At 40.6% G+C, this 13,853-nt stretch overlaps 1 protein-coding gene across 12 annotated transcripts in view; it reads right to left on the reverse strand.

Annotated features, from left to right (window-relative positions):
* KIAA0825 overlaps positions 1-13,853 on the reverse strand; it is a 417,931-nt gene that overhangs the window by 246,930 nt on the left and 157,148 nt on the right. For all 12 annotated transcript variants that reach the window (XM_084628509.1, XM_084628508.1, XM_084628507.1 and 9 more), the window contains 2 exons: positions 2,860-2,954; positions 900-1,127 (listed from right to left, as the gene is read on the reverse strand). In XM_084628509.1, coding sequence (XP_084484635.1) covers positions 900-1,127; positions 2,860-2,954 — 323 coding nt within the window. The remainder of the gene's footprint in view (positions 1-899; positions 1,128-2,859; positions 2,955-13,853) is intronic.

A 13,853-nucleotide genomic window follows, 5' to 3' on the forward strand; every position in this document is an offset into this window, starting at 1 on the left:
ACAAATATATTGAATCAGCCTTATAAAAATGTCAGTCTCTGGTACAGAAGGCAAATTTTTGTGCTGTATACCAGCACAGTACATGCTAAGGATTTAACCTTATATGAGAAAATGCCCTAATTTTGCTCATGCCCTCCCATCATATATATTTAATGGTGTTCAGAAGATAAGACTAATTCCTTCCAAACAGAGATAATTCTCTAAACTATTATATCATTTTCAAAAGCTATGTTTTAATCAATTTCTTGCTGCTAGTTATAGGGGGGACATTGTCATCTTCTGGCAAGTGTATGTATTGTTCTCAATAAAGCCATCTTACTAAAAGCCTGGACGCTCCTTTAACTAAACATTTAATAATTCTGCTTAGCATCAATTGCTTTCCATCCTAAATTGGTAAAACACTTGCAAAAATTACAACATTAAAAAGCTTTCACATATTATATATTCTTAGACTAACCATTTAATTTATCAACATATCTGACCTTTTAGCCAAATCAAAGAACTCCAATTTGGCCATAATATTCGTTATGCTGATTAATTAAATGGCATGCCTAAGGAAATAAATACAGGAAATCCTTTTATAGCAATGCTTCAAATTTTGAAAGCATATCATCATCAAATTGGGATGTAGCACTACAGACACTAATCAGAATGGTTTTGAATCCTTTTGATGCAAAAAATAAAAGGGTAAAGTTAAAAAGTTCATTTTGTTTAGTACAGACTATGTGTTAAAATATAACACAATATTTGGCATTGTATTTTAATGCCTTTCACTTTCTTTTTAACTCCATTTATATACAACTTGGAATATTAATGGCACTGTAAGCATGTCAAAGCTTGGACAGCAAACAACCTTGGCATTCTGTCTCCCGGCAAACTTCAGATCTTTGGATACCTGCCTTTGCAATTCGTTTTGGTTGTTCCTCCTCGTGGACTGTTTCCCAGGACTCCCTCATTTGCTGGATGTTTACTAGGCTCATTGTATAGACTGCAGCTGAAGACTCTTCTTTCTGCTCAAGCTGAAGAATTTTAGTTGAAAAATCTTCAATTGCTATTGTTATACAGTGTGCCACAGAAGAAGACAGGTCTTTAAATGCATTTCTCCAGCTAAAATCCAGTAAAGTAGTCTGAAATATAAATGTATATCACATCAATCCAAACTCAGCAATGAACATTACTGTTGTTACGGTTCCAATCTTATATGACTACCAGTATACAAGTTATCTAGAGATATTCTGTCATACTGTGAAAGCCATTCACATAAGTTGGAAAATACAACTCACAAACAATGAACTAACAATAAAAAGCATATGTATTTTTAACACAGATTAATACATATAGTAATGTTTCATTCAAATTGTTATTGGATTTAATAAAAATATCAAAATGTCATTTCTAAAAATCTATTTCAATAAAACTATCTTTATTTAAGCAGCAGGCTGCACTTTACTTACCACATAAAGAAACCTTTAAATTCAATATATTTAATAAAGTCAATTAAATTTTATAGCCATTTTTATAGTTTGCAACATCAGACACCATGTAATATTCTCTCTTACTTCCCTAGTATGCTTTTAACTCAAAACCAGCAAACCAATACTGTGAATGGTAAACGGTTTAGAGAAACCAGATTTGGCATACCAATGCTAGAATTCGTTTCTTTAGTGCTGCATTTGGCCACAGTTTAAACTAGTCTAGGTCACAGGTGTTCACAAACCTGGCCAAAAAAAATAGAGACCTCTGAGGTGGATCTGAGGAATATCATGGACCACCCCCTCGCTCACACTAATTCTGTTTTGCACTGCTTTGATTGTGTAAAGCCATCTTAGAGCTTAAAGACAATAGTGGCCAACCGATAATGTCTCTAGTTTAAGGGGAATATTTCATGGCCTAACCTAACCAATTTCTGACATAAGTGGTATGGTAAGAGAGGGGAGGAGACAGGACTTTAACAACCCTAGAGGCTGCAATAGCCCATTGTGCGTATACACTAAGTTAGGCATTATAACCAGCCTGAAATTGGAAAAGCGCTTACATTGCTCTAACTTGTGCCAGGGACATAATTGATCCCACAGCCACCCCACAATCTGGGGAGTACAAAGACAGCACATATCTCCCCATTGTCTTCAGGTTCTGTGCTAGGTATAGCTCATCTGGATCAAAATACTTTTAATAAAGCTAACATTCAAACATAAGTCCCACAGAAAGATCCAAAGTGTATTTAAACAAGCTGTTTGAGTCCTAAAATTTGGTACTGATTAATGAAATTCCACTACTGGGCAATGACTGACCTGGCAAGTCTTTTAGACTTAAATCCCCTAAACTCAATTCCAACATTTCATTGGTAAATGGAGGACAGACCAAGCCACAATCCTGCATGTGCTTTCTGCAAGGATTATGGCACTAAATGACTAGTAAAGGAACTAACACAAACCTTAGCAGTAAGCATCTGCATGATCAGCTACTAAGATTTCAGTACATTTTGTCAGCCTATCATATATTCAAGAACACATGGAATATTAAAGAAAGACCTTTATGTTTGTGCATGGTTTTGGTTTTCCTCTTTGTAACTGTGGCATTTTGTTCTTCTGATGTTAACTTTGTTACAGTATAACGTGTACCAAAAAAATAAAAATAAAAAAGATAATCCCCTTTGTCTCTTTACATACACATTTTGTATAGGATTTTTTCATCCTGAGCTGAGATTCTGCAGTCTAAAATTAATTGTAATATTCAAACAATTAACTTCTGGAAACAGGCATTTATAATGAGTATGCCAACAGAATCTATATTGATGACAAAGAGAAAAAGAAAAAGAAACAAAATCCTTATAAAGTGTAAGACTCTTTTCAAACTCACCTCTTTTACCTGAAGTAACTGTTCAGGATGCACACTGGTTTCATTTGCTCTAGTTTCCCCTATTAAAAGCTCCCCACTAGCTTTCTTCAGAACTCCTGCACGGTATGATAAGGGAATCAAAGAAAAGATTAATTCTGTAGAAAAATCTGCAGCCTACAACACCTTCTGATATATCAATATGTAGTATAAAAAAATTCAACAAGATGTAGTAGAATACTAATGTTGCGATAAAGTCAAATTCAGGTTATACACAACTCCTTTTATATAACCTGATGAAATCCACATCCCATTGTATTCATATTTTACACATATGCATAGATAACATATAAAATATAGTTCCTTTTGTCATTAATTCATTTTTATACTGATTGTGCAGTCACCTGTTTCTAGCAAGAATAGATAACTTTAGAGCAGCCGTGTAAAAATTAATTTCTGTTCTTTGTTCAATAAATTAAATATATTATGTGGCACTATATATTTTAAACATTTAAGCGATTTTAAAATTCTGACACAAAAAGAATCAAATGGCAGCTAATTAAGTGCAATTATTATATCCAAAATAATGATCAGAGCAAGTACAGACTTCTTTAGAACTAATACCTCATTAGCAAGCCCAATATATATGGCCCAGTCAGATACCATTGATCTCAATGGGAATTTTGCCACTGATTTGATCTGGAGTAAACCAATCACTGGGACAGAGGCCACCAATTGAGGGCCCAGTCCTGCAAACACTTACACATATGAATTGCCCCATGCAGTTATTTGCACGTGTAAGTGTTTGTACAATCTGCCCTTAGATTTACAGGACAGAGTACATGTCTGTCCTATGTTCTGAGCAGCACTAAACATACCACCAGTGCTCAACAAGTAAATAGAAGCAACGTAATTAATAATTTAAACATCCTTCCCTTTCTTAATATAGTTTACATACAATTCTGGTGCAGGTATTACTAATTTACTATGTCTTATGTGAAATTAAAGACAAGAAACAAGGAGCACTAAATGATAGAATGCTATCAAGCATAGCTAAAGAGTATTGTTAAGAGCATATATTAAAAGGTCTTCTGCCGCTTGAAGGCATTGGCAATACGTATGCTCAAAGTTTGGGGAAAGCTTTTCTGTTGAAGAAAACATCTACTTCTTTGAGATCCTTAGGATCTCATTTGTCTAAAATGGATTTTCCCTTTTTCTTAGATACTGCATCCTTTGAAGGAAGGCATCTTGCTTATGCTCTTAAACAGTGTTCCATGGCTTGGAATGACTTCCTCAAGTCCAGTCTTAAGTTACGTTAATGAAACTAGTTCCAGGGAAAAAAAAATTTTATTTTTAGAAATATGAAAAATAAAATGGCAGAATATAAAGATGGACAACACTAATCAGGTCACCCACTTCGCCTTCCAACTGCAAGTAGTTATGGGCTATACATTTAATTCTGCCTATTTTTAAATTCACTGTGTGCTGGAGCTTCCAATACTTCCTTTGAGAGATTGTTCCAGATTTTTAAGAGTTTACTCTCAGAAAGTTTCTCCTGATATCCAATCTACCTGGGAATAATGAGCAGACACTGAGAAAGAAAATTTGTACTTTCTCTTACTATGTTAGATATTCATCTGCTGTAGTGTCCACACCCTTTCAATGTCAGAAGACTTACATTCTCTTATTGTCACTACTCAAGTAAGCAATATATAATTCACTCTTTTAATCTTTTATCAAAAAGTCAAACTGACTAGCCTCCATTTACACTGTCCTTCTGAGAACACCCTCCACTTTATTAACTTTTTCATTGAACTGACCAGAAGCGAACACATCATTTTGAAATAGATCCTCAACAAGTATAAATTGTCATAGGAGCCATGATAATTTACACTAGTTAAGGATCTGCCCCGTTAGTCTACAGCAGACCTGTGAAGAGATGACCAGTTGTTTGTAATTTGATATGTTTGCATAAATATTCCAGAACTGCTGACACATCTCATTACAAACTCCTGTGCAAATTACACACCACTATCAAACTTAAGTCCTTTTGGGTTTCTTACAAACCCCAGACAATTTCTGTGTTCTCCCTTGTCTAGGTCATTACTGAAGACTGGACCTAACACAGATCCTTTCAACATCCTCAAAAATAATTGTTAGCAAGGTAAATAATACTACAACCAAAACTACCTGCAGGTTGGATTGCCCATCTATCTGATATGGACTCAGCCAGGATTTTTATTTTAACTCCACTAGAGATAATAGATTCTGAAGAAAATGAAGAATATCAACAGAAACATCATTAATAAAAAGAAAAAAACAAAAATATTTTCGTAATGATAGATTTGAAGTCCTCCTAGATTCTGTGCTCCATCATTTGTTCTAGCATACCAAACAGAGGAAATATACATCTCAAAGTAAAACTCATATGTCTTTCTAAGTGTAAATTCCATCTTCCAGTCAGTTTGCTCCTTTGGAAAAAAATATTTACTACAGAAGCTATAGCTGCATCTACCTTTGGGACCAAAGCAAAGATCATATTTGTCTTGCTGAAGTCTGTACAACTTCAAACGCTGTCTATTAAGATGATGCACCTTGTAAATTTGATCCTATTTTCCTTTTATTATGCTTTCTAGAAAAGGATGTAAAGTAAAAGATTTCTTCTTTTTAAACTGTGAAAGGAAGACCTTTGCAAATCTTTTTGGTCCCCTGAGGCAAAGCTTGTAAACCTAAGGGCTTGACAATGTTGCCCAGGGTGTTTCAAAGCGCTCCACTGGAAAAGCTTTTCTTGGAACTCATTATCAGATCTGTCCAAAGTTCACCTTTCTCAGTGGAATGGAAAAAAGGTGAGAGAAAGATGAAAGTGTGTTAGATGTTTTTGATTTTTAAAAGTCTCAACAAGAGGCTTCTGAAAAGCCAGAAGAAAGAGAGAAAACGCATCTTAAAGATGGAAGGAAAATGCAATTTGTCAGTGTATTCTTCATTCTAAATAAGGATCTCACACTTAACCCTGACTGCTACTGAATGTTCCAGGTTCCTTCAAATAGAACACACCTCCTGTGATGCTGAATGTACTAGGTATGTCTGAACATTCCAGTGATTTCAATTGAATGTAAATAGATGAGAGCAGGTGTGGTGAAAGACCAGCAAGGAAAGGGTTAATTATATCCACCTCCTACTAGAGAGCCCTGATGGCCAAACCTACCTTTTTCTGAAACCATAATGACATTGCTGGAAGTAAGCGCAGATACTTGGGGCAGGGAATATATATTCAGCATCTGCTAGGAAAAAATGCTGCTTCTTTTCTCAAAAAGATAAGAAATATTGACTTGCTCTGTTGACACTACAATTTGATGGTCAAAGCGCTTTCATATTCTATTTTTAGTGGTTTATGACTTTTCCCCAAAAAATGCTTTTTGGTAGAAATTCCTCTTGCTTATTCACCTCTAAGAAGTATATTGTTTTAGCAAGTCTAAAAGCAAAATCTATATATTGTTGAGTTGTTGGTGCACAAATCAAGTACTTATATCAGTTAAATCATTTTTCAGATTCCTTATCTGTGATTGGATAATTGAAGTATATTTTGAATTTAAGCTTAAAACATGGTATGTATGTAGTCCTCAGTGAGGAATACCTGCCTTTGCAATGTTTGTAAATAAAGTAGTCAAGAAATAAACCTATGAAGAATTTAAAAAGCATACTGAAAATAAATTATAATAGAGAATGCAATACATAGATCATTTTTGTTCATCTGCGTGAAACAATTTGGGGAATTTAACCTATTGAATACAGTCCAGAGGATTCCAGACACAGAACTCTCAAACTGAAGTCACAGAATTGTCCAGATCACCTCAGTACAATTTCTACAGCCATCTCCCTACAGAGTTCACTTTGGTTCAATGTGCCCCTTGGTGCTATTGTCTGCCATGGGGTTATCATCAGAGAGTACTGGTGGGCAGTACTTCCCTGTAACATCTATTTTCAATCGCCTAAATTGATCTTCTAAGCTTTCCATTGTTCACTCTGCAAAGAAACTTGTCTTGTTGGCAGCTAGAAGTGTGAACCACATGTCTTTCTTTTCTTCACTGTTCTTTTTTTGGTTCACAAGCAACCTCCTACCAAAAGCAGAATCTGTGGAAGAGACTACATCCAAGCAATAATGCTATGAAAAAGTATGAAGAGAAGCCCAGGTGGCCACCTTGCAAATTTCCAATGTGGAAGCCTTCGACCTCTCCGCCCAAGAAGCAGCTATAGTACTAGTGTAATGAGCTTTACAAACCCTGGGAGCCTCTTTACCCTTAACTACATACGCCTCCCTAATACAATCCCTTAACCATCTAGCTAAGGAACTCTTAGAAGCCATTTGACCCCTCTTAAGACCCCCTAAGAGTACAAACAATCTGTCAGAAGATCTGAAATCTTTGATTCTTCTGAGATAAACCCTAAGTGTTCTTACATTCAATTTATGCAGCCATTGCTCTTTGTCATCGCTGGGTCTAGGGAAAAATGAGGGCCAAGAATCCTCCTGGTTTAGATAAAACTCAGATACCACCTTGGGGGGGGGGGGGGGGGTGAAATGAGAAACTGTCCAAAGAACTACTTTATTTCTGATGGAACTTTACAAATGTTCTAAATATCAAGTCTGAAGTCCCCAGATGATATTCTGAACAAAGAACAACTAAACTTGTTATTACAACAGCCAAAAAATGTTCAGTTACTTCCTGGTATGACTTAAATACAAGGTTAATAAGGGCCTCTACAGATACTCAATATAGCCAAGAGGAAAAAGAAACAAATGTAGGGCCTCACTCTATTTGATGTCTGGGAAAACATCACATCAGTGCAATATTTGCTTTTTTATTTATTGCACAAATCCCCAAATTACCTACAGTGCTACTGCAAACTCTCAGTGAGCTAACACGTAAATTATTTTCTAAGCCCTCTAATAGGAAAGAAGATACTTCCAAAAAAGTACACAAAATGGCTGTTACCTTTCCCAGTCCTATACCACAAGCATGACATCTGCCAGCCTAAAATAAAGTATACTTGTTAGGTGTATTTAAGCCGTCCTTCTAATCAAGGCTTTATTAGTGAGACAGTGACCAAGATTAATCAGGATAATATAGGGCATTGACAGAGAAGATCTTGTTTCCCTTCTGGATTCTTGACAGAAAGCTGGAACAACTGTAAACATAGTTCTCATTCTCCCATATCAAATTATCTTTCAGGTAGCCACTACAACTGAGATTTCTGGCAATATGAACTGAAGATAATGCCAACTTTTACTTCTCAAACACTGTTTTCTTATTTCTCTGGCCATGCCTGCACTTCATATTTCTTCTTAGTACTCCAGATCACCTTAATCAGAACAGCAAGCCTGAAAATGAAGGTGTCAGCTAGTCACACTGCCCTAATCTGTATTAAATGTATCATCACATTTTTTTAATTGTTGATCAAAATTTTGTACTTCCTTTGGAACCAGGGGAGCCTTCCATCCCAGAATGCTGCCACTTCAGCTGATCTAATGACACTCACCTGCTCAGATATGGAAGCTAGAAACACCACTTAGGAGACAATATGAGTATAGAGACAGTCATTATAAATGAGTGGAAAAATTCAGGAAAAGGAAAGCTCAAACCATTCTGCATCAACAGTTTTATGTAAAGTTAAGGTTAGGTGTAAGTGTCTGCAGGGTCAGGACCTACATATACCTTATGGAAAACAGAACATTTCCTTCTTAACATTCCTTCTTTCAAAATATATATTGCTCTAAATAACTAGATAAAAGATGTTTCTGTACAAAATATATTTTGTTAAACACAATCGTGTTGTTTTCCTGTGTTCAGAGTTTCTTAGAGTAATTACACTTGTATCCAAGAGAACAGAAACAATACTACTCACAATTAATGTAGTTAAGTAAGGCATACCATTTCCTGCTAACAGGGAGAAAGTATGAAAGATTAAGGGTATGTGTACACTACAAAATTAGGTCGAATTTATAGAAGTCAAATTTTTAGAAAGCGATTTTATACAGTCGATTGTGCGTGTCCCCACTTAAAACCATTAAGTCGGCGGAGTGCGTCCACAGTACCGAGGCCAGCATCGATTTCCAGAGCATTGCACTGTGGGTAGCTATCCCACAGTTCCTGCAGTCTCCGCCACCCATTGGAATTCTGGGTTGAGATCCCAATGCCTGATGGGGCAAAAAACAATGTCGCGGATGGTTCAGGGTACATGTCGTCAGGCCCCCCTCCCTCCCTGATAGCAACGGCAGACAATTTTTTCGAGCCTTTTTTCCTGGGTTACCCGTGCAGACGCCATACCACTGCAAGCATGGAGCCCGCTCAGCTCACTGTCACCATCCATCTCCTGGGTGCTGGCAGACGTGGGATTGCATTGCTACACAGCAGCAGCTCATTGCCTTGTGGCAGCAGATAGTGCAGTATGATTAGTAGCCATCCTCGTCATCTCCTGGGTGCTCTTGGCCGGCCTCGGTGAGGTCGGTTGGGGCGCCTGGGCAGACATGGGTGCTTCTGGCAGACATCGGTAAGGTCTGTCGGGGTGTCTGGGTAGACATGGGTGCTTCTGGCAGACCTCGGTAAGGTCTGTCAGGGATTCCTGCGCATAAATGGGAGTGGCTCAGGTCATTCTCTTCTTTAAGTTTTGTCTAATGGAGATTCAGTCCTGCCTGGAATATTGGCAGAGGGATAGCTCAGTGGTTTGAGCATGGGCCTGCTAAACCCAGGGTTGTGAGTTCAATCCTTGACGGGGCCATTCTGCATTAGGCTGCTCTCCCAGCCAGCAGCACCATCTGCTGCCAGCCTACCCCTTGCTCCCTCCGTGAAAGCAACAGCTGACAATCGTTTCACGCCTTTTTCTGTGCGGGCGCCATATTGCTGTCCATATTGTCATCCACCCGCTGCTTCCGCTGCCACTCTGCTCTCCTGCTCACGCCATATGACAGAAAGCATGGAGCCCACTCAGATCGCTGCGGCAGTTCTAACTGCTTTAAACACCATGAGCATTATCATGCAGTATATGCAGATCCAGAACCTGCAAAATAGGCAAGGAGGCAACGGCAGCGCGGTGAAGAGAGTGATGAGGACATGGACACAGACTTCTCTCAAAGTACAGGCCCTGGCAATTTGGACATCCTGGTGGCAATGGGGCAGGCTCATGCCATGGAATGCCAATTCTGGGGCCGGGAAACAAGCAAAGACTGGTGGGACCGCATAGTGTTGCAGGTCTGGGACGATTCCCAATGGCTGTGAAACTTCCATATGCGTAAGGGCACTTTCATGGAACTTTGTGACTTGCTTTCCCCTGCCCTGAAGCACAAGAAAACCAAGATGAGAGCAGCCCTCACAGTTCACAAGTGAGTGGTGATAGCTCTCTGGAAGCTTGCAATGCCTGACAGCTACGGTCAGTCGGGAATCAATTTGGAGTGGGCAAATCTACTGTGGGGGCTGCTGTGACGCAAGTAGCCCACGCAATCAAAGATCTGCTGCTATCAAGAGTAGTGACTCTGGGAAATGTGCAGGTCATAGTGGATGGCTTTGCTGCAATGGGATTCCCTAACTGTGGTGGGGCAATAGACGGAACGCATATCCCTATCTTGGGACCGGAGCACCAAGGCAGCCAGTACATAAACCGCAAGGGGTACTTTTCAGTGGTGCTGCAAGCACTGGTGGTTCACAAGGGGCGTTTCACCAACATCAACATGGGATGGTCAGGAAAGGTACATGATGCTTGCATCTTCAGGAACTCTGGTCTGTTTGAACAGCTGCAGGAAGGAACTTACTTTCCAGACCAGAAAATAACCGTTGGGGATGTTGAAATGCCTATAGTTATCCTTGGGGACCCAGCCTACCCCTTAATGGCATGGCTCATGAAGCCATACACAGGCATCCTGGACAGTAGTAAGGAGCTGTTCAACTATAGGCTGAGCAAGTGCAGAATGGAGGCAGAATGTGCATTTGGATGTTTAAAAGCACGCTGGCACAGTTTACTGACTCCGTTAGACCTCAGCGAAACCAATATTCCCATTGTTATTACTGCTTGCTGTGTGTTCCACAATATCTGTGAGAGTAAGGGGGAGATGTTTACAGCAGGGTGGGAGGTTGAGGCAAATCGTCTGGCTACTGATTACGCGCAGCCAGACACCAGTTAGAAGAGCGGTTAGAAGAGCACGGCAGGGTGCGCTGCGCATGAGAAAAGCTTTGAAAACCAGTTTCATGGCTGACAAGTATACGGTGTGACAATTCTGTTTGTTTCCTGATAGAAACCCACCCCCCTTGGTTCACTCTACTTCCCTGTAAGCCAACCGACCTCCCCTCCCCCATTTGATCACCGCTTGCAGAGGCAATAAAGTCACTGTTGTTTCAAATTCATGCATTCTTTTTTAATTTGTCACACAAATAGGGGGATAACTGCCAAGGTAACCTGGGAGGGGCGGGAGAAGGAGGGAAGGACAAGGCCAAACTGCACTTCAAAACTTATTGGATGCCAGCTTTCTGTTGCTTGGGCAGTCCTCTGGGGTGGAGTGGTTGGGTGCCCGGAGGCCCCCACACCGCGTTCTTGGGCATCTGGGTGAAGAGGCTATGGAACTTGGGGAGGAGGGCAGTTGGTTACACAGGGGCTGCAGTGGCAGTCTGTGCTCCTGCTGCCTTTCCTGCATCTCTACTGTACACTGGAGCATATCAGTTTGATCCCCCAGTAGCGTCAGCATTGCATCCTGCCTCCTCTCATCATGTTGACGCCACCTCTCCTCTTGCTCATCCCTCCTGTCCTTGCATTCATTTTGTGCTTTCCTGGACTCTGACATTGTCTCCCTCAATGCATTGAGCTGGACTCTTTCAGCGTGGGAGGCCTGCATGAGCTCAGAGAACATTTCATTGCGAGTGCATTTTTTTGGCTTCTAATCTTTGATAGCCTCTGGGACAGAGATGATACGTGGAGCGAAGAAACATTTGTAGCTGCGGGAGGGGAAAAAGGGAGATTAGTCTTTAAAAAGAGAAATTTTTGAGAACAATGGGTAGACTCTTTCACAGTGAACCAAGCTGTTAACATTACGTAGCATGTGTGCTTTCTTTACAAGGTCGCATTTTGCCTCTTATATCAAGGGCCTGCCGGTATGGTGCGATCACACACGCAGGGCCAGCGGGCAACAGAATTTGGCTTGCAGATAGACATGGTAAGCCACAGTCTTTTGGCTTCTTTAACCTTCCTAACATGTGAAAATGGTTTCAAACAGCAGCACCCTCATTTCACATACGAAGCACCCGTTGGGTTGGCCCTTTAAAATGGGTTGACCCTTTAAAAGGAGGGGCTGCGGTTTTCAGGTTAACGTGCAGCACAAACCTAACTGATCCCCCCAACACACACACTCAATTCTCTGGGATGATTGCTTCACCCCTCCCGCCACTGCGGGGATGATTTCTGTTCAGTCACAGGCAAACAGCCCAACAGGAACGGACACCTCTTAATGTCCCTGTCATAAACATAAAGGGAAGGGTAACCATCTTTCTGTATACAGAACTATAAAATCCCTCCTGGCCAGAGGCAAAACCCTTTCACCTGTAAAGGGTTAAGAAGCTAAGATAACCTGGCTGGCACCTGACTAAAATGACCAATGAGGAGACAAGATACTTTAAAAGCGGGGTGGGGGGGAGAGGAGGGAAACAAAGGGTCTGTCTGTCTGTGTGATGCTTTTGCTGGGACCAGGTCAGGAATGCTCTTCAGAACTTCTGTTAAGTTAGTAAGTAATCTAGCTAGAAATGCGTTAGATTTCCTTTTGTTAAATGGCTGGTAAAGTAGGTTGTGCTGAATGGAATGTATATTCCTGTTTTGTGTCTTTTTGTAACTTAAGGTTTTGCCTAGAGCAATTCTCTGTGTTTTGAATCTGATTACCCTGTAAGGTATTTACCATCCTGATTTTACAGAGGTGATTCTTTTACTTTTTCTTGAATTAAAATTCTTCTTTTAAGAATCTGATTGCTTTTTCATTGTTCTTAAGATCCAAGGGTTTGGGTCTGTGTTCACCTATGCAAATTGGTGAGGATTTTTATCGAGCCTTCCCCAGGGCTCTTTCCCTGTTCTTTGTTTAACATGCTTGGTGGTGGCAGCATAGGGTTCAAGGACAAGGCAAAGTTTGTAACTTGAGGAAGTTTTTAACCTAAGCTGGTAAGGATAAGCTTAGGGGATCTTTCATGCAGGTCCCCACATCTGTACCCTAGAGTTCAGAGTGGGGAAGGAACCTTGACAGTCCTCTTAATAAAATTTCCCTGTTTCAACCAGGTGACCATGAATGATATCACTCTCCTGAGGATAACACAGAGAGATAAAGAACGGATGTTGCTTGAATGCCAGCAAACACCAGGACCATATGCTGCCATGCTTTGTTATGCAATGATTCCAGACTACATGCTGCTGGCCTGCCGTGATAAAATGTCCTACCATGCAAGACGGAATAAGGCTGCCCTCCCCAGAAACCTTTTGCAAAGGCTTTGGGAGTACATCCAGGAGACCTTCACTGAGACGTCCCTGGAGGATTTCCGCTCCATCCCCAGACATGTTAACAGACTTTTCCAGTAGCTGTACTGGCCCCAAATGCATCCCAAGTCTTCAGGGCAAATTAATCATTAAACACGCTTGCTTTAAACTGTGTACTATATTTACAAAGGTACACTCACCAGAGGTCCCTTCTCTGCCTTCTAGGTCCAGGAGCCTGCGTTTGGTGGGTTGGGAGGGTACTAGGTCCAGGGTGAGAAACAGTTTCTGGCTGTTGGGGAAAACGGTTTCTCCACTTGCTTGCTGTGCTTCAACCTCCTCCTCCTCCTCCTCATCCCCAAAATCCACATCCCTGTTGCATGAGAGTCCACTGACAGAGTCCATGCACAGGGCTGGGGTAGTTGTAGGGGGACCCCCTAGAATGGCATGCAGCTCATCATAGAAGCGGCATGTCTGGGGCTCTGACCCGGAGCAGCCGTTTGCCTCTCTGCTTCTTTGGTAGGCTTGCC

Source organism: Lepidochelys olivacea (assembly GCF_965140295.1).
Source record: "Lepidochelys olivacea isolate rLepOli2 genome assembly, chromosome: 5".
Classification (NCBI taxonomy): Eukaryota; Metazoa; Chordata; order Testudines; family Cheloniidae; genus Lepidochelys; species Lepidochelys olivacea.